The sequence below is a fragment of the Mirounga leonina genome, unplaced genomic scaffold, assembly GCF_011800145.1.
Source record: "Mirounga leonina isolate KUSES-001 unplaced genomic scaffold, KU_Mleo_1.0 Mir_128, whole genome shotgun sequence".
NCBI classification, from domain to species: domain Eukaryota; kingdom Metazoa; phylum Chordata; class Mammalia; order Carnivora; family Phocidae; genus Mirounga; species Mirounga leonina.
Genome location: NW_023270320.1, coordinates 492,375 through 517,420, shown reverse-complemented (window position 1 = coordinate 517,420; position 25,046 = coordinate 492,375). Strand labels below are relative to the sequence as shown.

Sequence of the window (25,046 nt, the reverse complement as noted above, 5' to 3'; positions counted from 1 at the left end):
TTGTATATCATATATCTGATAAGAGATTAATATCCAAAAAATATAAGGAACTCCTACAACTCAAGAGCAAGAAAGAAAAACTAAAATTGGGAAAGGAACTGAACTTTTCCAAGGAAGATCTATTCAAATTGTCAACAGATACATGAAAAGATGCTCACCATCACTTACCATCAGGAAATGCAAATCAAACACTGAGATATTACCTCACAGCTGTTAAAATGGCTGTTATCAAAAAGAGAAGAGGAAACAAATGCTGGTGAAGATTTGTAGGAAAGGGAACCCGTGTGCATTGTTGGTAGGAATGTAAATTGGTGCCTCTTGTCACTTCTATGTACCATATTGAAGATTTTAACTAGAGTAATTAGGCAAGGAAAAAACATATCAAGATTAGAAAGGAATAAGTAAAACTAACTCTGCAGAAGACTTGATCTTGTATTTAGAAAATCTTAAGGAATCTACAAAAAAAACCCTTGGGCACCTGGGTGGCTCAGATGGTTAAGCGTCTGCCTTCGGCTCAGGTCATGATCTCAGTGTCCTGGGATCGAGTCCCGTATCGGGCTCCCTGCTCCTCAGGAGCCTGCTTCTCCCTCTGCCTCTCTCTCTCTCTCTCTCTCTGTCTGTCATGAATAAATAAATAAAATCTTTAAAAAAAAAAAAAACCCTTAAAAATCTCAAAAACAAGTTCAGCAAGGCTGCAGAATAAAAGTTGAATGTACAAAGAGCAATATTTCTATGTATCAGTAATGAATAGTATGAAAATGAAATTCATTTACAGAAGCATCAGAAATACTAAGATACTTAAGAGTAAACTTAAAATAAGACTGATATATTGATGTTGAAAACTATAAAACGTTGTTCAAAGAAATCAAGTGGAAAGTTATCCCATGAGGATTGGGACACTTAATGTTAAAGTGGCATACTCTCCAAAATGATCTTAAGAGTCAGTACAGTCACTGTCAAAACCCCAGTTGGCCTTTTCTCGGCAGGGGCTTGGGGGAGGTGGGTGGGTGGGTGGTTGTCAATCTTAAAATTCATGCAGAAAGGCCAAAAAAATCTAGAGCACAGAAATAACTTGGAGGACTTGTACTTTTTGATTGCAAAACTTATACAAAACAGTGCTGAAAGAAATTAAAGAAGACACAAATAAGTGGAAAGACTTCCCATGTTCATGGATTGGAAGACAATATTGTTAAGATGTCCATACCACCCAAAGTGATCTGTAGATTCAATACAGTTAGTATCAAAATCCCAATGGCATATTTTGCAGAAATAGAAAAAAAAAATCCTAAAATTCATATGAATTCTCAAGGTACTGTGGATAGCCCAAACAGCTTTGGAAAAAAATGGAGGACTCACGCGTCCTGATTCCAGAATAATAGTGTAAGGCTACAATAATCATAACAGTGTGATACTGACATAGACAGGCAAATAGATCAATGGATTGGAATACACAGTGCAAAGATAGACCCTTGCATATTTGGTCTAATGATCTTCAGCAAGGATGCCAAGACCACTCAATGGGAAAGGACAGTCAGTCTCTTCAAATTGTGTTGGGAATAAAGGATACCCAAGGCAGAAAAATGAAGTTGGACCTTTATACCATATAAAAAATTAACTCAAAATGGATTAACAGTCTAAATACAAGACCTAAAACTATAAAACTCCTAGAAGAAAACATGACATTGGACCTAGCAGTGATTTCTTGGCTATGATACACAAGCACAGGCAAAGCACAGGCAACAAAAGCAAAAACAGACAAACAGGTTACATCAAACTTTTGTGCATGAAAGGACACAGTGGAGTTAAATGGCTGCGAATAGAATGGAAGAAAATATTTGCAAATTATTTATATGGTGAGGAGTTAATATCCTGTATATGTACCAAAACTCTGTAATAAAATCAAGGATGAAGGTAGACAAAGTAGTTATTGGAAACATAAAATTACAACAACTAGTTAATGGAAACATAAAAGGATGTAAAATGTGTCATCAAAAATATAACGTGTGGATGAGGAAAGTAAAATGGTAAAGCTTTGGAATGTGTTTAAAATTAAGTTTTTAGCAGCATTATCTACAGCCACCAAATTATGGAAACAGGTCCCAAGTATCCATTGACTGATGAATGGATAAAAAAGAATGAAATCCTGCCATTTGCAACAACATGGGTGGAACTAGAGACTGTTCCGTTAAGCAAAATAAGTCAGGGAAAGACAAATACCATATGATTTCACTCATATGTATAATTTATGAAACAAAACAAACAAAGGGGATTAAAAGAGGGCGAGAGCAAACCAAGAAACAGATTCTTAACTATAGAGAACAAACTGATGGTTCCCAGAGGAAAGATGGGGAGGGGGGAATGGGTAAAATAGATGATGGGGATTAAGGAATGCACTTGCTGTGATGAACACCTGATGTTGTGTGGAAGTGTTGAATCACTGTATTGTATATCTGAAACTAATAGTACAGTGTATGTTAACTAACTTAAAACAGGCTGATGTTTACATAAGATATTTTATGTGAACCTCACAATAACCACAAGGAAAAAAACTTACAGTAAATAGACAAAAATGAGAAATGAATCTAAACAAAACTTGAAATAAAACCATCAAGCCACAAGGAAAGAAAGAAAGAGAAGAAAGGAACAGAGAAGAACTACAAAATAGCCAGAAAACAGTGAACAAGATGGCAATAAGTATATGCTTATCAATAGTTACTTTCAATATAAATGGACTCAATTCACCAATCAGAAGACATGGAGTGGCTGAATGGGTAAGGAGACAAGAGTCATCTACATGCTGCCTATAGGAGACTCACTCCAGAAGTAAGGACACATGCAGAAAGTGAGGGGATGGAAAAAGATATTCCATGGAAATGGATATGAAATGAAAGCTGGAGTAGGTATACTCTTATCAGACGAGTTGACTTTAAAAGACTATAATATAAGTAGGTATACTTACGTCAGATAGAGTAGACTTTAAAAGACTGTAATAAAAACAAAGAAGGGCATTGCACAGTCTTAAAGGGGTCAATACAGTAGGAAGATACAACACTTACAAATATATATGCCCTCAACGTAGGAGCACCAAGATCTACAAAGTAAATATTACCAGACATAGAGGGAGAAACTGAAAGCTGTGCAATAACAGTAGTGTTTCAATAATGGACAGACCATTCAGACAAAAGATCAAGATGGAAACATCAGGCTTAAATGACACATTAGACCAGATGGATCTAATAACTATATACAGAACATTCCATCCAAAAGCAGCAGAATACACAAACTTCTCAAGTGCACATGGAACATTCTCCAAAGGTAGATCACATGTTGAGTCACAAAACAATTCTCAGTAAATTCAAGAAAACTGAAATCATATCAAACATTTTTTCCAATCATAATGCTATGAAACTAGAAATTAATTACAAGAAGAAAATGAATAAAAAAATTCACAAAACTTGGAGATTAAACAATAAGGTACTGAACAACCAGGGGTCATTAAATAAATCAAAAGAGAAAAAAATACCTAGAGACACATAAACAGAAATATGACATATCAAAATTTATGGGATGCAGCAATCCCAAATCTAAAACACCTAACAAAAATGGTTCTAAGAAGGAAGTTCATAGCAATATAGACCTACTTCAAGAAACAAGAAAAACCTCAATCTAGCTTTACACCTAAGAGAACAAGAGAAAGAAGAGCAAAGCCTAACATTGATAGAAAGATCAGAGAGGAAATAAATGAAATAGAGCCTAAAAAGACAATAGAAAAGGAATCAGTGAAACTAAGAACTGGTTCTTTGAAAATATAAACAAAATCAATAAACTCTTAAGCTTGACTAACCAAGAAAAAAAGAGGACTCAAATAAGAGATGAAAGGGAAGTTAAAACTGATATCCCAGAAATACAAAAGATCTTAAGAGACTAATGAACAATTAATGTGTCAACAAGGTGGACAACCTAGAAGAAATGGATAAATTCCTAGAAACATACAATCTTTCAAGACTGAATATGAAGAAATATAAATTTTAATAGACTTTTACCAGTAAGGAAATTAAAACAGTAATCAGAAAGCTCTCAACAAATGAAAGTTCAGGATCAGATGGCTTCATTGGCAAATTCTATCAAACGTACAAAGAAGATTTAATATTCTTCTCAAATTCTTCCAAAAAATTGGAGAGGAGGGAACCTATTCCAACACATTTTACAAAGCCAGCATTATCCTGATACCAAACCTAGACAGGGATACCACAAAAAAAGGAGAATTATAGGTCAATATCCTTGATGAACATAGAAGCAAAAATCCTCAACAAAGTATTAGTAAACTGATCCAGTAATATGTTAAAAAGATTATACACCATGATCAAGTGGCGTTTATTTGGGGGATGCAAGGATGGTTCAACATCTGCAAATCAATGTGATCTATTAACAAAGTGTATGATAAAAATCATGTGACATCTCAATAGACACAGAAAAAGCATATGATAAAATTCAACATTCATTTATGAGAAAAACTCAACAGAATGCAAATAGAGGGAACGTACCTAAACATAATAAAAGCCATAAATCACAATCCCCGAGCTAGCATCATACCCAACAGCAGCTGAAGGCTTTTCCTCTAAGAACAGGAACAAGACAGGGTTGCCCACTCCTATCACTTTAATTAAATATAGTATTAGAAGTCCTAAGTACAGCAGTTAGACAAGAAAAAGAAATAAAAGACATCCAAATCAGAAAAGCAGAAGTAGAACTGTTTTCACAGATGACATGCTACTACATATAGAAAACCCTGAAGAATCCACCAAAATCTGGTCCATTGGAACTGATAAATGAATTCAATAAAGTTGCAGGACACAAAATCAATATACAGAAATCCATGGCATTTTTATATGCTAATAACAAAACATCAGAAAGATAAATTAAGAAAACAATCCCATTTATAATTGCAAACAATCACAAAGAATAATACACCCAGGAATGAATTTAACTCCAAAGGTGAAAGACCTATACTCTGAAAACTATAAGACGCTGATAAAATAAATTGAAGATGACATGAATAAATGGAAAGATATTCCATACTCAGGGATTGAAAAAATTACTATTGTTAAAATGTCCATACTACTTAAAATAATCTACAGATTCAGTTCAATACCAGTCAAAATCCTAATGGCATACTTCACAGAACTAGAACAAGTAATTGTAAAATTTGTATGGAACCACAAAAGTTTCTGAAGAGTCAAAGTGATCCTGAGAAAGAACAAAGTTGGAGGTATCATGCTACCTGACTTCAAACTGTAATACAAAACTGTAATAATCAAAAAGTATGTTATTGGTATAAAAATAGACACACAGATTAGTGGAATGAAATTGAAAGCCCCCAAATAAATCCACACATATATGGACAATTAAACTACAAAAAAGGAATCAAGAATATACAATGGGGAAAGGATAGTCTCTTCAATAAAGAGTGCTGGGAAAACTGTACAGCTACATGCAAGATAATGAAACTATACCCACTACCACCTTATACCATACACAAAAATTAACTCAAAATGGATTAAAGACTTGAATGTAAGACCTGAAACCATAAAATTCCTAGAAGAAAACATAGGAAACTCCTAGACATCAGTTCTAGTGATGTCTTTTTGGACCTGACTCCCAAGATGAGAAACAAAAGCAAAAATAAACAAAAATGGGACTATATGAAACTAAAAAGCTTCTGGAAAGGAAAACCATCATTAAATCATAAAGGCAACCTACTGAATGCAAGAATATATTTGCAAACCATATATCCGATATGGGGTTAATATCCTTTATATATAAGGAACTCCTATAACTCAACAAAACCCAAATCTGAATAGACATTTTTCCAGAGAAGACAAAGGGCAAATGAGAAGATGCTCAGCATGCTCAGCATCACTAATTTTTAGGGAAATGCAAATCAAGACCAAGTGAGATATCACCTCACACCTGTTAGAATGGCTGTTATTGAACGACAAGACAAGAAATAAGTGCCAGATAGAATGTGGGAGAAAGGGAACCCTCACACACTGCTGGGATTGTAAATTGGTGTACCCACTATGGAAAACATTATGGAGATTCCTCAAGAAATTAAGAATAGAACTACCATATGACTCAGCTATTCTACTTCTCTGTATTTTTTCGAAGAATACAAAAACACTAAAAAATACGCGTGCATCCCTATGTTCCTATCCCAGATATGGAAACAGGCTAAATATCCATCAGTAGACAAATGGAAAAAGAAGATGTGGTATGTATGTATGTATGTGTGTGTATGTACAATGGAATATTAGCCATAAAAAGAATGAGATGTTGCCATTTGAGACAACATGGATGGACCTTGAGTGTATTATCCTAAGCAAAATAAGTCAGATGCAGAAAGACAAATACAGTGTGATCCCCTCATATTTGGAAAGTTAGAAAATAAATGAACAAACAAAACAAACTCATAGATACAGAAAACAGAGTAGTGCTTACCAGAGTGTAAGGGGATTGGGGAGTGGGTGAAACGGGTAAAGTAGATCAACTGTATGGTGATGGGTGGTAAATGGACTTGTGGTGGTGATCATTTGGTAGTGTATGCAGATGTCAAGTTACAAAGCTGTGCACTTGAAACATATATATTATATATACACACACACACATAACATTTATACATACATATATGTGCATAGAAGAAAGTACTCTATGATTCCACTTATGTAAAATATCTAAAGCAGTCAAATTCAGAGAAACAGAAAGAATGATTGTTACCAGAGGCTCAGGGGAGGGGAAGAGGGGAGTTGTTTTTTAATGGGTATAGAGTTTAAGATTTGCAAGATGCAAAAGTTCTGAAAGTCTATTTTATAGCCATGTGAATATACTTAACACTACTGAACTCTACACTTAAATATGGTTAAGATGGTAAATTTTTTCTATGTATTTTTTAGCCACAGTAAAGTACAAAGGCAAAAACAACTTACTACAAAGCTACAAGAATCAAGAGAGTATTATACTGGCATCCAGTCATATGTCTAGGTCAATATAGTAGAATTGAGAATTTGTACTAAATCCTTACATTTATGGTCAGTTGATTTTCAACAAGGATGCCAAGATTATTCAGTGGGAGAAAGAACAGCCTTTTCAACATATGGTGTTGGGATAGCCACATGGAAAAGAATGAACTTGGGTATGTCTTTCCTGTACAAAAATTATTGAAATATGGATCAAATATCTGAATGTAAGAGCTAACTGTAACATTTTTTGAAAGCATAGGAATAAGTCTTTCTGATCTTGGATTAGGCAATAATTTGTTAATTTGACAATAGAAACACAAGCAGCAAAAGAAAAAAATACATAAACTGGATTTCACTGAGATCAAAACTTTCTGTGCTTCAAACAACACCATCACGAAAAGATAACCCACAGAATAGGAGAAAACATTTTCAAAGTAGGTAGCTGATAAGGAGTTTTGTATCCAGAATATATAAATAACTCCTACAACTGAACAAGAAAAGACAAATGACTCAATAAGAAAAGGGCAAAGAGTTTAAGAAGGCATTTCTTCAAAGGATATATACAAATGGCCAATATGTGCATGGAAAGGATGAACATCATTAGTCATTAGGGAATTGCAAATCAGAACCACAAGATGGCAATTCATATCTACTAGAAATGGCTAAAATAAAAAAGATAAATGTTGGTAAGGATGTGGGGAAATTGAAACTCACACTTTTAGTGGCGATGTAAACTGGTGTGGTCTGTTTGGAAAAAATTCTGACAGTTCTTCAGATGTTTAAACATAGAGTTACCGTACGACCTAGCATTCCTACTCCTGAGTTACATATATAGGAGGAATAAAAACACATGTCTACACAAAAACTTTACACAAATATTTATAGCAACATTATTCATAATAACCAAAATGTGGTAACAGTTCAGTCAGCCATCAACTTCTGAATGGAAAATTTGTTATATTCATACAGTGGAACATTATTTTGCAATAAAATACTGGTACATGCTAGAATATGGATGTACCTTGAAAAAAATATGGTAGATGAAAGAAGCCAGTCAAAAAAGGCCATGCCCCTCCCCCACACGTGCTCGCTCTCTCAAATAAATAAATAAAATATTTTTTTAAAAAAAGGGAAAAAAAAGGCCATGATTCCATTTATGTGAAATGTTCCTGCACAGGCAAATCCATACAAATAAAAAGATTAGTGATTGCCAGGAGATGGGTATTGGGAATGGGAGGAGAGATATGGGAGCTGACTGTTAATGGATATGGGGTATCTTTTGGGGTGATGACAATGTTCTGAATTTAGATAGTGGTGATGGCTGCAGAATTCTATCAGTATATTAAGAATTACTGAATTGTAGGGGCACCTGGGTGGCTCAGTAGGTTGAATGGTGGACTCCTGATTTCAGCTCAGGTCATGATCTCAGTTGGGTTCTGCGCTCAGCGCAGAGTCTGCTTGTCCCTCTCCCTCCCCCTCTACCCCTCCCCCTGCTTGCCTTTGCTCTCTCACAAATAAATAAATAAATAAAAATTACTGAATTGTATAATTCAAAAGGGTGAATGTTACGTGGATTATATTTCAGTAAAGCTGGTATTTGTAAAAAGTTAACAGTGAGCGGACACTCCATATAAAAAAGTCAACTCTTTATTTAACCTTTTTTTCCTCCTAATAGTCATAATTGCTTAATTTTCCATAGTTTTTTTTCTCATGTAACATGTTTTTATACTTGGGAGTCTTTTATTCATTATTTGATACTTACTTGTAATAAAATATCTCATGAATATAAAATACAGCAAATGTTTAAATATAAATCATTCTTCAAGAAATTTTTGCTATGAACAATACAAAGTTGATTTAAAAAAGATAGTGTTACAAATATTTGAATTCACCAGATCACATGTTAAAAGAAAATTTTGGTTTTTAACTGATGGTTAAATCATGTCATCTTTTGATTTTGAGAATTGGAAACTGCCTGACTTGGAAAAGAATTTGTTATGTAGTCATTATTCATTCATTTTCTCGGCTCCTCAGAGCATAACCAGAAAGTCCTTGTCAAGTCATATCAAAATGACTATTGAATATACTTGTTACTTTTTACCTTAAAGTACCTTTTGTTTTTTTTATTACTATGTTCAGTTAGCCAACATAATGGTACATGTACCTTTTTGGATCTGATACATTTGATAAGGACTGGGAAGGTTGAGATATTGTGTTTTTCAATATAATATTGTGAAAAAGTATTTTTTATTAAAGTTTCTGTGCTTTAAATAAATTTTTCATCAGAACTTAGGGCTGCAGATTTAACTTACTTAAAATAATTGGCAAAGTCAGTTCTCATTGTTAAAACATTCATCCAGTCATGTGAAGTCTGACTATGCCCTCTTTGCTGATGGAAGAGGCAAGGTTTTTTAACAACAGTTAGTTAGCACTTTCACTCTAACTAATTAGATAGGATCAGTTGGATGATTTGTTTCATGTTATAAGGTAGAAGAGCAGCTGTGAGAGGGGGAGTGGGAAGCGATTACTTTAAGACACATAGGTGTATATGTCCCCAGGCAGATCTGTATTTTTGAAGTTAAGGTTTTATATACATACTCTCAAAAAGATCTGTATTTTTGAAGTTAAGGTTTTATATACATACTCTCAAAACTATCTATGGCTTTGCATCCCTTTTAAAGTCTTAATATTTTTCCTCAACTTGAAGACTAATGTCCTACTCCACTCTTAGTCTTTTCTGAAAAATAGCCTCACAGAATATACATTTTATTTTATGCATATTATGTACAAGGATATTAATATGTTGGTACACTTCATATTCACTTGGACCACATTTGCCAGAGATCCCATGCGGGTGCGTGTATATTCCACACCCCTCTCCTGCACTCAGGATGGATTTCTGTTGGTGTCAAATTGAGCCTCTGAATCCTCTCTGGCAGCTCTTACTAGTTGACTGAGGCTGGCATAGGAGTTTTATTAGTTTTCTCAGTCTAACATATTTGTATCTTCTCTTTTTTTGTTAGTGTATATTTTCTGTTTGCTTTTTTTTCATTTTGTTTATTAATGTGATTTTTTGGTTAAACTCATTCTTAAATCTTAAACTTATTCTTAAACTTAATCTTAAATGTGTTTGGAGACAATTTTCCATGGATCTCTTGCATTTCTGTACATTTTGTGAACAAGAGCTTTGGTTGCCTTTGTTCTGTTCTATTTTTTCAAAATTGTTTCTGTAGTGAGCAGTTTGGAAAATATAGTGACTTTAGAGCAATGGATAGGTTTGCTTATAGCCTTGGATGAGAACAGTCGGTTTCTTATTTAGAGCAAAAGCAATAGGCATGCTTACTGTCCATTACAAATATTCAGATTCCCAAATCTCGGGACTCCTTTCCTGTATCACAACCCACTGTGTGTGCATGTCATCTGGCCCTGTTCAGGTTCTGTGAGAATTGGGACTCAGGAAACTGGAGCAAGAAAATGCTAATATTTTGGCTACTCCTGTTGTTATAAAAAAATTCCTGTGCCTCCGACTCAGGAATCTTACTTCATCTGCCAACATGTGAGATTGTGGTAGACTAGTTTGTTAGCTTGAAAGTGGGCTAAAATCTCAGATCCTTCACAGTTCTTGACAATATGTAGGAAATAAAATAAACAAGCAAATAAATAGCTATCAGAGTTCAGCCCAGAAATGTCATTTTATCCATGTTTTCCATTAAAAACTACCTTATATATATATAAATGTAGCATAGATTTCTCAGATGTTTTTTTAGGTTAAAATAAAGGTTTGGCATAATTTTGCTATTTATATTTAATGACTGTTTTGAAAGCATAATAAGCCATCTGTTTCTTATAAGTTTGTATTATATGTATGTGTGGATATATGCACGTATAGGGGCATGTGTATTCATGTTTTGAAAAGCCAAATCAGTCTTGCTTTGCTTAATCACAGTTTTAAGAATTCCATGTATGTATGTCATTATGATGTATTATTTGCCTCTATTCCAGAATATTGGAAAGAAGATGACCTGCCAAGAGTTCATTGCAAACCTTCAAGGGGTAAATGAGGGCGGTGATTTCTCCAAGGATCTACTGAAAGTAAGCATTGAAATATTGGTTATTAAAATATGTTTATATTTTGTCTTTTCTGTTTATTTTTTTATCTAAAATAAACAGGGCAAGGATTACTTAAGTATTTTGGTTTTTGCTTTTGGTTTTGTTGGTGATATTTCTATTGGACCTCATCCTTGATGTGTCAGACTGCAAATACCCTCCAATGCTAAAAGTTCACATTGTAATCAGTAATACTGAGATAATAAGTAGATTTGGAATAATTTGTGATTCATATAGTGAGCAGTTTTTGTTTTATTTGTGAGCATACTGTCAGAACTTGAAAAAGATCACAAAGGTATATTCACTATGGAAACAGAAAAGCATTTACATACTATAATGGAAGCTGTATTCAGTCCCTAGTTACAAAACTAGGACTTAGGTTGTCTCTGGAAATCTGAGTAATTGTAGAATGTTTGAATTATTTGTAGTTAGCTTTATTATTGGTAACAGTCAGCATGTTTTTCTGTATCAGATTGTTTTCAAGGAGACAACAAAATCAGCTTTAGAATTTATAACATTCTACAGCAGTATAAATGAGATATGCATTTGTTTAAATACAAAATAGTGATTGATAATGGATGTGAATATTTTAGAAGTTCAGGATAAGATATGTATGTTGACAATCTGAGTTTTACAGATTTCTAATTGATACTAGTCTTCTTTTTAAAAACTTTGTACATATGTAGGTTTCTTTGGCAATTCCTTTGAATTTGCTAAGGGCAACACATATGAATTGTGGTATGATCTGGAAATGTACCAGTTGAGAATAAGTCCTTTATTATGTTTTATGTATCTTTTAAACCATATAAAAGATATACAAGAGAGTTCTAGATTTTGAAAGACATATACTATGGAAAGTGAAAGAAGGCATAAGAATATGGTATTATGAGATTCTTTTACTGACTTTAATTGCAGCTCATTAAAAAATTACATTATGTAAAAAGCAGGAAGAAAAGTAGCTTCAGGTTACTATAGAAAGAAGTGTTTTTTAAATTGTTTCTTTATAGGACAAATGCTGCCATTGCTGAAGCTACAGTTCTGAATGGGAAATAAAAGGTGTTGGATTTTGACATGATAAATATATTCTCTACATCCATTGAAGATGTACTGTAGATACATGTTAACAAGTCTTTTTTCAGTTTAGTGGTATTAACGTGGAAAATAATGCAGTCTTTCTAAGAGAAGGATTAGTGAGTGTTTTATCAAGTTATGTCAGAAGTAGAAATTGGCAGGAAAATTTTTCATAGTGAAGCTTTTATATTTTATTGGTAGGCTTATGGTAACATGCATGACTGTGGATGAATTATTGGGCAGATTTAGAGCATATTTGATGAGCTGTCTGAAACCAAATGTAGTTAACATACAGTCCAGTTGCTGCCATTCACCTTGGGTAAACATATGTTCTTTGGTTTACTCTGCCAAGAATTTTCTGGATGATTTGTTACAGTTGTACCATTGAGATCATGTTTATAAACCTCAGGGGGGAAATATTTATTATACTCTTTTATTTACTGTAGGAAGATGACAGTGAAATGACACTGAAAGTGACAGTGGGATTTAGCATGGAAATTGTCAAGTAAAAAAATGATTCCCTTTAGCAGCCAAAACCGCAGCCACTCACCCACCTAAGATGGGAGTTTTCCATTTCAGTAAGAATCTGAATTTTACTGCAGATTTCATCAAGAAAAGGTTTTCTTCAAACCATTTTTGTTTTGTTTCTCTTCCATGTGGCTATTCTTTTTTCCTTCCCTGCCCTCCTGCTCCTCCCGCCCCCGACTTCCCTCCTTTACTTCCTCTGTTTCTATTTATCTGTTTTTTCCTTTTTCTTGTGCTCTTTTTGTCTCTCTTCTTTTTCCTCTTCTCTCTCTCTCAAACTCTCTCCCTCACTCTCTTTCTCAGTGGCTATCTCTTGATTCTCTTCAGAGATAAATTACTGGGTGGAATGTTAATTTGAACTTTTGTGGAATATGATTATATACATGTCACACAGAGAGATAAACACAAAACATTTGGTATTATGTTACAGGTTCTGAGTAACCTAACCCCTTTCTGTCTTCTTCCACCCTCTCTCCAACTTGAAAATTATAGGCACCTGCAACATTCAGTTTAATTTATGAGGTAAGATGCTTAGAGTTACATGGATTGAATTGAGGCTTTCATTGCTGCATATTGATCTTATTACTTTTAGATTTCTTTGGCTCAAAAATAGCATTTGGATCTATGTCTGTTCAGATTTCTTTGGACCAGCAGTAAGATTTCACCTTATGTCTGCTGTTCAATGTGGTTGAGTAGTAGGGACTATTTATTGATGGCCCATTGTACATTCACTGGGTATTGTGGACCTGGAGAACATGCGGAACTAAATGGGCCCCTGTCCTCACAAACTACTTAGAAAGATGGGTGGTTCTTTTTCCCTTAAAATAAATAGTTATTCCACATTAAAATTAAAATATAAACTGATTCTGCTTGTTCTCAACAGAAATGGTTATCAAAAAAGATAAACCATAATGTATTTAAATATATGAAAAATGAGAAATTTATTTCAAGCCTTTAATTCAGAGACTTCAATTAATATTTTGCTTTAATTTTGCCTTGACTACATGAAAGGGATAGATGATACATTGAGCCCTTTTTTTAATAATTTACAGTTCCACTGTAGTGTCCCTTTTTTTTTTTTTTTAAGATTTTATTTATTTATTCGACAGAGAGAGAAAGAGAGCACAAGCAGGGTGAGCGGCAGGCAGAGGGAGAAGGAGAAGCAGGCTCGCCACAGAACAGGGGGAGCCTGATGCGGGACTCGATCCCAGCCAGGATCATGACCCGAGCTGAAGGCAGATGCCTAACTGACTTTGCCACCCAGGCGTCCCTGCAGTGTCCCTTTTGAGCTGATGACCTAACAGATAAATGAGTGCTTTGTGCGAATAAGAATGTTTCTCCCACAAGTTGCTTTGAGTATAAATTCTAGATGCCTACAGTAGAAGGTATCATCTAAGTAGAATTAGTTGGAGACCAAAGGACAACCAGTGATAGAATATTACTTAGGTTCTTTAAAGTTGAAGTCTGGCTGTGAGGATGTGATGTTTGAGAGAGGCCTTTGAACTTTAGGTGCGGTTTTAGTAGTAGACTTATTTTGTTTTTTAGTTAGATTATTATTTATTTCATTTCCTACCACCTTTCCCACCCATAAACATTAATGTTCTCTGTCATAAGTACCTTTCACTAAATCAGGACAGCAATTCATTTAACAAAATACACCAAGCCATCTGGCATGTTTCATGCTGGATAGGGACTGCCCATCCCAACACTTGGTTGTGGTTTGTGCTTAAGCATCCTTGAGGGACATTGTGGAAAAGGAGGGTACGGGAGGTTCTGCTTTTGGTTCTCATAGACTTAATAAGACATTCCTAAGATTTTATAATAAGTAATAAAACAATTAAGTACATGAATAGACAGGGATGAGAATGTAAAACGTGGGCCAGGTCTGGGTTGGAGGCTAAATTTTCTGAGAGACACTGTAGTGTGGTGATTATGCTTGTGGACTTGGGAGCTATGTTGATTGGGTTCTAATCCCAGCGCCCCCCTCTTAGTAGCTGAGAGATTGTAAGCAAATTCACTGAAACTTTGTCTCTTGATTTCCGGATCTGTGAAAAGGGAGATCTTATTAGTACCCACCTCATCAGTTATTTTAATAATTGAAGGAGTTAACCTATAAAGCCCTTAGAGTCCTAGCATGTAATAAATGCTGTATGTGTTAGCTATTGTAACTTTTTATTTTTAATATTTTATTCTTTACCTAGCTTGAAGTGGATTGGGAAGGGCCTCCATCCCTTCCTGCAGGGTTTGGGTCTAAGGTGTTTTATAAGTACAAGGTCTAAGTGGGATTAGCTTTTATTCATAAGATCTCTATCGCCCATCCTTTTTTAGCATAAGCATGCACATCTTCTTGCTCTTTCAAACAGACCATCTGTGACCTTGAGCTTGAGCATTTCCTCCTTTTGTGGTAAGATTTTTAACCCTCATCATTTATGGCTTCCTTTCTTTCCAAAGACTGTTGATTCCAAAGAATGGCCGTCAAAATTTTCCACAAGCGTTTGTTCCATTTGTGGAGGCACATGAAAATGAACCTTGGTTAGAACTTCCCTCTTGCCATGCTTTTATATCTTATATTTGGTTTGGATCTTTGAAACTGCAAGATTGGAGATCTGAGCCTTCTTACCTAGGACTGTTTGGAGAAAATATAAGAGAGCAGGTGGACATCTAGCAACCTTTCTTTTTTCCCCTGGAATTTTTAATCACTTCAAATAATTCATATATCCATTAATATCCCAGGATTATTTTGGGATCTTCAAAGAGGAGAACTAATTTGCTTCCTCAAAGGTTCTTCAGGATTCCAGGACCAGTTTAAGTTTGGTCTTAAATTATTCTGTAAGTTTTATTTCTTCTGAGTTTCCTATGAATCTCTATTCTTGATTTTAACAGAAAAGCCACATTTTTACCTTTAGTCCATTCTGTGTTCTATTTCTAACCTGGGTGGTTGATAATCCTTCATTTCTCATTACATATAGGAGGAAACACAGGAACTTTGGGTGATGGCCACCTGTTATTTAAATATTTAGAGGGGAAGTAACCATTTCAAAATATATTTACATAAAAGCAGGAAAGAAGCAATGGGAAATAAGGCAAAAGGAGCCAGTGAGAAGTGTCATAGAAATGTATAGGGTAGAAGGTTAGTTATTGGTTGCATAATAGTTTCATTTTGGGGAGATCCAGACTGAAGATTTTGACAATGAAACATGAAACCCTGCTTGTTTTCTATCTCAGCGTTCTTATTGCCACCTACCATTTGATACTCAAATAACATTCTTAATATTTTTATCCTTGTCATAGTTAGGTCTCTAAGTTTCTTTTTTTCTTGAGTGGCAATTGAATTCAATAGGTGCCAATGGGAATTAGAAAAAAAATCTCTAAGAATTTTTGTATCATCATAATGATGGAGAGGGTAGAAACAACAAAACACCCAAGTCTTTCAAAATGATCCTAATAACTAAAAAACAAAACTGAATGCAATTTGCAGAATGTTTTGTAACCTATCTCCTTTTAAATCTGCCTAAATACAGAAATAGCTTTAATAATAGCTCTCTGAAATTTATTGCATCTATCTCCTTTACTTGGGAATTTATTAACCTTGAAATTAACTTGCAGTCTCTTGAGGGAAGACCAAAAGTTTTCACTCTCTCAGGTGTTAGTGGTGAAGAGAGAGGTAATTAATGGTGAGAGAGAGAGAGAGAGAGAGAGAGTGTGTGTGGGTGTGTGTGTGTGTGTGTGTGTGTGTGTGTAGATTGCAGCTAGGGGGGTATGGCAGTTAAATTGACAACATGTAAATCAGTATGCCTGGCTTAGTGGAATTTCATATGCATCATTCCATTAATGGAATGGTAAATAACATAGTGAGTTCAATTGTTACATACTGTATTGGTCGGAATCCCAATAAAAATTCTTATTCAGCTGTGCTTGTTTTCCCTTAGCTTTCACAAAAGACAGAATTTAGGTGAGGTTCTTTTATAAGAAGTTTCTAAGAACATAGGCTATCTGTATCCAATCCTTAACATATATATTTGGTTGAAAGCATTATGTTTTATTCTAAATGCATTTTTCTTGTTTGGTATTATTAGGGAAAAATAATTTGTGAAAATGATGGAGAAATTAGCTGGAAGGGTAGCATTTAAACAGATGACTCTAAAGGTCAGCAAAGAAAGATATAATGCAGTTTATTTCTTTTCAAGTTTTTAAATTCCAGTTAACATACAGTGTAACATTAGTTGCAGGCACATGCAATACCCAGTGCTCACCACAAGTGCCCTCTTTAATACCCATCGCCCATTTTACCTGTCCACCTGCCCACCCCTCCTCCCCCTCCACCCCCCAGTAATGCTCAGTTTGTTTGTTCTCTAAAGTTAGGAGTCTCTTTTCTGGTTTTCCTCTCTTTTTCCTGCCCCATGTTCATGTTTTGCTTCTTAAATTAATGAGTGAAGTTATATGATATTTGTCTTTCTCTGACTGACTTATTTAGCTTAGCATAATAAGCTCTAGATCTGTCCACGTTATTGCAAATGGTAAGATTTAATTTTTTGATGACTGAATAATATTCCAGTGTGTGTGTGTGTGTGTGTGTGTATATATATACATACACACACACACATATCTTTATCCATTCATCTGTTGATGCACATTTGGGCTCTTTCCATATTTTGGTAACTGTGAACATTGCTGCTATAATCATTGGGGTGCATGTGCCCCTTCGTATCACTGTGTGTGTATCCTTTGGATAAATACCTAGTAGTGCAATTGCTGGGTCATAGGGTAGCTCTATTTTTCACTTTCTGAGGAACCTCCATACTGTTTTGAGGAGTGGCTGCACCAGTTTGCGTTCCCACCAACAGTGTAAGAGGGTTCCCCTTTTTTCACATCCTTGCCAACATCTGTTGTTTCCTGAGTTGTTAATATTAGCCATTCTGACAGGTGTGAGGTGATATTTCATTGCAGTTTTGATTTATATTTCCTTAATGATGACTGATGTTGAGCATCTTTTCTTGTGTCTATTAACCATCTTTAAGTCTTCTTCGAAAAAGTATCTGTTCATGTCTTCTGCCCATTTTTTAACTGGATTATTTGGTTTTGGGGTGTTGAGTTTGATAAATTCTATATAGATTTTGAATACTAACCCTTTATCAGATATGTCATTTGCAAATATCTTCTCCCATTCCATAGACTGCCTTTTTGTTTTTTTGATTGTTTTTTCACTGTGCAGAAGCTTTTTATCTTGATGAAGTCCTGTCGCAATAGTTTATTTTTGCTTTTGTTTTTCTTGCCTCAGGAGACATACCTAGTAAGAAGTTGCTATGACTAATCCCGGAGAGGTTATTGCTTGTGTTCTTCTCTCGGATTTTGATGGTTTCCTATCTCACATTTAGGTCTTTCATTCATTTTGAATTTATTTTTGTGTATGGTATAGGAAGGTGGTCCAATTTCATTCTTTTGCATGTTGCTGTCCAGTTTTCCCAACACCATTTGTTGAAGAAACTGTCTTTTTTCCATTGGATATTCTTTTGTGCTTTGTTGAATATTAGTTGCCCATATAGTTGTGGGTTCATTTCTGGGTTTTCTGTTCTGTTCCATTGATCTATGTGTCTATTTTTGTGCCAGTACCATACTGTCTTGATCACTATGGCTTTGTAATATAACTTGAAGTCTGGATTTGTGATGTCTCTCACTTTACTTTTCTTTTTTGAGATTCTTTTGGCTCTTTGGGGTGAAAAATACATTTTAAATAAAGATTAATGTGTCTTATTGGACAAGGAAGAAACATGATTATGAAATATAAAATATTGTGAAGGTTCATAACCATTAGGCTTTTCAGTCAATTATAGTTGTATTTAAGGGTAAATAAACAAAAATCAATCAGCAGTTAGACTTAAAGATAAGCGATTTTTTGTGATCTCAGTCCCTGAAACGGACCTGTTTCACAGTGTGACATGAAGAGCTGTAAGGATTCTTCTTAAAAAGAGAGAGCAAAGCCAGCCCACTTCACTTCTAGAGTTCTATCTAATTTGACCCTTTCAGCCAGGGAGAAGGTTGAAAATTTAACACTGGAAATTGCCCTCGTTTTCTTTATCCCAAAAGACTATCCTTAATCTGGTAAGCGCTGTGAATTATGCAAGACTGTTGAATCTCAGATCTGTACCTCTAAAACAAATAATGCAATATATGTTAAAAAAAAAAAAAGAAGAAGAAGATAGCAGGAGGGGAAGAATGAAGGGGGGGAAATCAGAGGGGGAGACGAACCATGAGAGACGATAGACTCTGAAAAACAAACTGAGGGTTCTAGAGGGGAGGAGGGTGGGAGGATGGGTTAGCCTGGTGTTGGGTATTAAAGAGGGCACATTCTGCATGGAGCACTGGGTGTTATACGCAAACAACGAATCATGGAACACTACATCTAAAACTAATGATGTAATGTATGGTGATTAACATAACAATAACAAAATTTTTTTTTAAAGACTATCCTTAAGCAACATCCCGGCACACACCATTTTTGCTCTCTACTCTTTCATCTTTACTTCCAGTGTTATCACTGAGGACAAGTATAACTAGAGAAACCTGAATAAAGTCAGGTTTTATTAATGTCAGTACTGTGGTTGTGATATTATACTGTAGTTTTGCAAATGTTACCTGTGGAGGAAACTGGGTAAAAGGTTTAAGAAATCTATTATTTCTTACAACTACATGCAGATCTATAATTATGTCAATAAAACTTTCAATGAAGAAAAGGCCCACTTAAAAAAAAAGAGGGTGGGGGCAAATGGGCCTGTTCTCTCCATTCAGCCAGAGGTTTAAGCATTGTATAAAAATTAGCTTAATGAAATTTTACTCCTTGTGGGTCTTTCTTTTAAATTAGCAAATATCATGATCAACAGGTTAGGTATAACTATGTAGCAGCATTAAAAACAATGATATATTAAGAAAAAGGCAACGGGAATTATTTTCAAGAGTTGAAAGTTGGAAAGTCACATAAATCTATTTTTATGATTACTCTGGATACTGTAGAGATTTGTTTGGGAAGATGTGGGAGTAGAAATGGAAAAGAAATGGTCTGTCCACAAGAGAAGGAATAGTGGCGTGGATGTGGGTAGTGACACTATTGAGAAAAATATATTAACTATTGAATTATTTTTGGTTTTTTATTAGAGTTTCTGTTGCTAAATTATTATCCCAAATTGCCCATCTGCCCCCTCCTATATTACCTGCATTCTAATCTGCGTGGAATCTAAGAGCAATAAAAGGTAGAACAACCATAATTTTTTTTTCTGAGTTAATGTTTGATCTGCTAGGCTGAATGTAATGGTAGGCTTTGTGGCCATGTGAAGTGAATAGTGTCAGATCTGGAAAGGAAGCCCAATATTTTACCTTGGCCAGACAGTTAACTTCTTTCAGTTTCCTCATGTATAACACAGATAATACTTTCCTCCAAGAGTGATTATGAGGATTAAATAAGATGATGTGTGTTCAGTGGCTGCAGTGTGTCATCTAAAATGCATTCAAGTGTTCATAGATATTAGCTTCTTTGTTTTTTCTACTCCCTAGTTTTTGTGAATTGACTGTGGGGGTCACTGGGGCTCTGAGCCTGTCTTAATGCTGCCAGTGACTGGTGATGGACTCTTAGCATGATCATTTCACCTCTTTGTACCTTAGTTTCTTCATTTGTAAAATAAGATATTTGGGCTGTGCCCATAATGTGTTTGGGCTTCTATAGCCCACAGTGTCTATCACCACCACTTGCCACCTGGACCAGAACTTCTTGCTCTGTTTTTCTGCTGTGCTCATATTTTTTGAGCTAAATATTCAATGGCAGAGCTGTTGGAAAAATCCTATAGATGATATTTAAGGTACCTTTCAATCTAAGTATTGGAAGCATTCTTAATTTCTCTTTGTAAACTCAAATCATATCAAGTTTTATCTTTCATATTGTATTTATTGATTTAGACAAACAAGTGTGTACCTAATAGTGAAAGTTCAGATTTAAATCCAGGAAGATTACCTTTGTCGTAGCAGCATTCTCAAAGGCTTGACTCTTAAAGAATTACATGAGAGAAAGAAGCAGGCTGCAGTCAGAAAAAAGTCTGAACTTTTTATAAATGAAAAGCTTGAAGTGAATTCTCAAAAATACTTGATCTGAGTTATATTCGGAGTATGTAGTTGAAAATAGGAACTTATGGGTGGTATTTAAGTGTAGCTAAAAAAAGAGCATCAACTGTTGCCTAGAGTAGGTGAGTTCTCTCAGAGAGAAGGTCATGGAAACCTGGTAGCAACAGTATCTATGGAGGAAAAGGGCTTAGATGCTTATCCTGATACAAAAGCAGGATAGCTTTTAAAGAGAAAAGCTGTGTTAGCAAGCTTTTTAAGAGAAGAGCTCTAAAGGTTCTTGTTTAAAATATGGAATGTTGCTTTTTTCAGTAAAATGAATCAAGCTGAGTTGTGATGAACGGTTCGTGGTGTGTTTCTGCTTCTGCTTTCCCCATGGAGATCTAGAAGCATGCTTTGCTTCCAGTCATGTGCTCGTCGTCATGGGCTGAATAATGATGCTCCCTTTCGTATGGTACAGACCTTGAATGAAACATGGCGACGGTAATGAGGATAATACTTTGAAGTAGCTGAATATCCACAAATCATCTTCATGCTTTAAAAAAAAAAAATTATCAAAAAAAAGCCTGGTAGAACATTTTGGCAGAACAGATGCTGCTTAAAGAGTACAAACAGATTTTTAACCAAAAAAAAAGAAGAAGAAGAAGAAAAAAGAAAGAAGTTTGAGTAGGGGAGGTCATAATCAGTGAGGGCACTTTAATGGAATATTAATGATTCCCAGAGAGATTCTATTTTTAATTTGATCATGAAGGTGTGCTACAGAATTTCATATTCAGCTGTATCTATGGAAGTGAGATTGTTTGTATGTTTAGAGATGTTTTAAAGCATAATCCGTCAAGGTTGCTGCTCCTTTCACTCAAGTATGAACATGTGATATGAATGTCATGGGTCACATGTGAATTTAAGCCATCCTCCTTTTGCTTATGATCTACCACATGGGGATGGGTTCCTTAGGAGTGATGTGCTTTTTTTTTTTCAAGAGGGCTGCAATCCAATGTAAATGAACTATCAGCAAATATGTATTCTAAACACAGTGTTTACCTATCCATTAAGGATACAATGAAACAAATTTTAATTTAAAGGCATTTTTAGCTGTACAGTAAAAATGTCGTAAAGGAAAACAATTTTTGTGGTTGTATTAATTGTATACTCATGTAAAGGTCAGTTGTCTGAAAAAGACTCAGAAAGTTGAAAACACAAAATTAAAATAAGAACTCCGAACAGCCAGAATAAATGGATGTTATAGCGTCTGTGTAACAAACCTTAAAATGTTACTCACCCTGACTTGTGGCCTATTTTTAATAACAACCACAACTTTTACTTCAAAATTTTTGCCCTAATCTCCTTTCTGGGCATATCCTAAGCAAATGGCCACGCAGACACGGGCGGATACTGATAAACAAACAGCTGCTTCGAACTATGGCCTGGCTGGGCAACTGCCAGTCGGAGCCAGCTCTTAACTGGCAAAGTAATAGCCACATTCAATTGATTTTTCTAAAACAAACCTCATAAAACACAAGTATCTCGGTTGTTACTTAAATTTTTTAGTTGAAAATTTAACTTAATTTTGTTATTTTCTCAGTTAGCCATGAATTAGAAGGATGAAGTTGGAGGGAGTGCTGTTAGCTATTTGGACATTAGCAAGAAGTGATTTGATAAGGAGGTGGAGAGAAAAGGAAACCTTAAAGAGCACTGGGTCTCCAAATGGAACAGCTGGAGTTGTTTTGACAAAGGACAGGCAAGTCTAGGTAGTCAAGTAGGTGCTTAGAGAATTGGCTCTATTATATGGCACGTCAGAGTAATGGCTGTACTTAATGAATCATCAGAAATGTTGCATTATGCTTATTTAGTTTAAGGAGACAGTGTGAAGTAGATTTGGAAAGATTGCCAACGAAACTATTTTATAAAGATTTTGGCATTTAAAGAAATTAGCTTACATCAGAAAATCCACTATTGTAGAATAATTCATTTCTCTACTCATTTTTTAACTCCATTCCCTGTCAATGTTGGATTTTTTTTGTTGTTAATTTAAAGCTTTTTGTTTATTTTAGTAGTTCTAACATTTACCCTTCCCTCAAACTTTTCACAGATAGCATATAGTTTTTGTGCTGTAATGTTGATTTCTCAGAAACAGCAGGAAACAGCATTTTCCCAGACTTCACAAGGAAGTGTTTCCTGGATGATGTCGGTACACAAACTTTCCTCTTGACTGCTATACATTCCTGCAGTTCTCCCTCATCATCTCAGCTACTTGTTGAAGATTCTGATACTTTCAGATAAATGAACTAATATGTTCATTTCAACACACTGCCATTTGAAGAAGAGCACTAAGGGAAGTCAGTACTTAATCCTAGGCAAGTCAATTTACCATGTAGTTGCTTAATTCTAGAAGCAATCAGAAGCAGTTATTCTTTAAGAACGCAACATAGATACGTTGTTTTCTTTCACTTGTAGAAACATAAATCAAAGACAGATCTGTGTACCTAAAATATTACCTTGAAGGGTTGTTTGCATTTCAGGTCGTTAGTCATATGTTATAAACTTAGGCAAAAAAAGACATATTTGAAAAGAGTTATGGATTTTGAGAATATCTGAATTTTTATTAGATGATATAGCTCATTGCTTGTGTATGACCTTTTCTTTGACTCTTTTTTTTTTTAGTATAGTTGACATACAATGTTACATTATTATCAAGTGTACAATTTAGTGATTTGACATGTTTATACATTATGCTATGTTCACCCCAAGTATAGCTACCATCTGACCCATTTCATTGGTATTAAAGTATCCTTGACTGTGTTCCTTATGTTCTGCTTTTTATTCCTGTGGCTTAGTTATTCCTCTCCTTTTCACCCATTTTACCCAACCTCACACCCTTCTCCATCTGGCAACCATCAGTTGGTTCTCTGTATTTATAGTTCTGAGTCTTGTTTTTGTTTATTTATTCATTTTTTAAAAATTTTAATTCCAGTGTAGTTAATGTACATACAGTGTTACATTAGTTTCACGTGTACAATATAGTAATTCAGCAGTTCCATATATTACTCAGTGCTCATCAAGATAAGTGTATTCTTAATCCTCTTCACCTAACTCACCCATCCCTCCCACGTTCCCTCTCGTAACCATCTGATTGTTCTCTGTAGTTAAGAATCTGTTTTTTGATTTGTCTCTTTTCTCCCCTTGTTCATTTGTTTTGTTTCTTAAATTCCACATGTGAGTGAAATCGTATGGTGTTTGTCTTTCTTTTACTGGCTTATTTCGCTTAGCATAGTACTTTCTAGATCCATGTTGTATCAAATGGCATGATGTCATCGTTTTTATGACTGTGTAATATTCCAGTGTGTGTGACATTTCCTTATCCATTTTCCCTGACCCTATTCTTTTTTTTTTTTTTTTTTAATTTAATTTAGTTAACGTATAGTGTATTATGAGTTTCAGGGGTAGAATTTAGTGATTCATCAGTTGCATTTAACACCCAGGGCTCATTCCATCAAGTGCCCTCCTTCATGCCCATCAACCGGTTACCCCATCCCCCCACCCACCTCTCCTCCAGCAACCTTCAGTTTGTTCCAAATAGTTAAGAGTCTCTTAATGGTTTGCCTCCCTCTCTGTTTTTATCTTATTTTTCCTTCCTTTCCCCTATTTTCATCTGTTTTGTTTTTAAATTCCACACATGAGTGAAATCATATGGTATTTGTCTTTCTCTGACTGACTTATTTAGCTTAGCATAATACCTTCCGGTTCCATCCACATTGCTGCAAATGGCAAGATTTCATTTTTTTGATGGCTAAGTAATATTCCATTGCATATATATACCACATCTTCTTTATCCATTCATCTGTCAATGCACATTTGGGCTCTTTCCATATTTTGGCAACTGTGGACATTGCTGCTATAAACATTGGGGTGCATGTGCCCCTTTGAATCACTGTGTGTATATCCTTTGGATTAATACCCAGTTGCTGGGTCATAGGGTAGCTCTATTTTTCACTTTTCGAGGAACCTCCATACTGTTTTGAGGAGAGGCTGCACCAGTTTGCATTCCTACCAATAGTGTAAGAGGGTTCCCCTTTCTTCACATCCTTGCCAACATCTGTTGTTTCCTGAGTTGTTAATTTTAGCCATTTTGCCCGGTGTGAGATAGTATCTCATTGTTTTTTTATTTCCCTGATAATGAGTGACGTTGAGCATTTTTTCATGTGTCTGTTGGCCATTTGTATGTCT

At 35.1% G+C, this 25,046-nt stretch overlaps 1 protein-coding gene across 1 annotated transcript in view; it reads left to right on the top strand.

Annotated features, from left to right (window-relative positions):
* Positions 1–25,046, top strand: part of PSD3 (pleckstrin and Sec7 domain containing 3) — a 522,661-nt gene that overhangs the window by 197,650 nt on the left and 299,965 nt on the right. Inside the window, exon 10 of the mRNA XM_035003894.1 lies at positions 11,019–11,108. Coding sequence (XP_034859785.1) covers positions 11,019–11,108 — 90 coding nt within the window. The remainder of the gene's footprint in view (positions 1–11,018; positions 11,109–25,046) is intronic.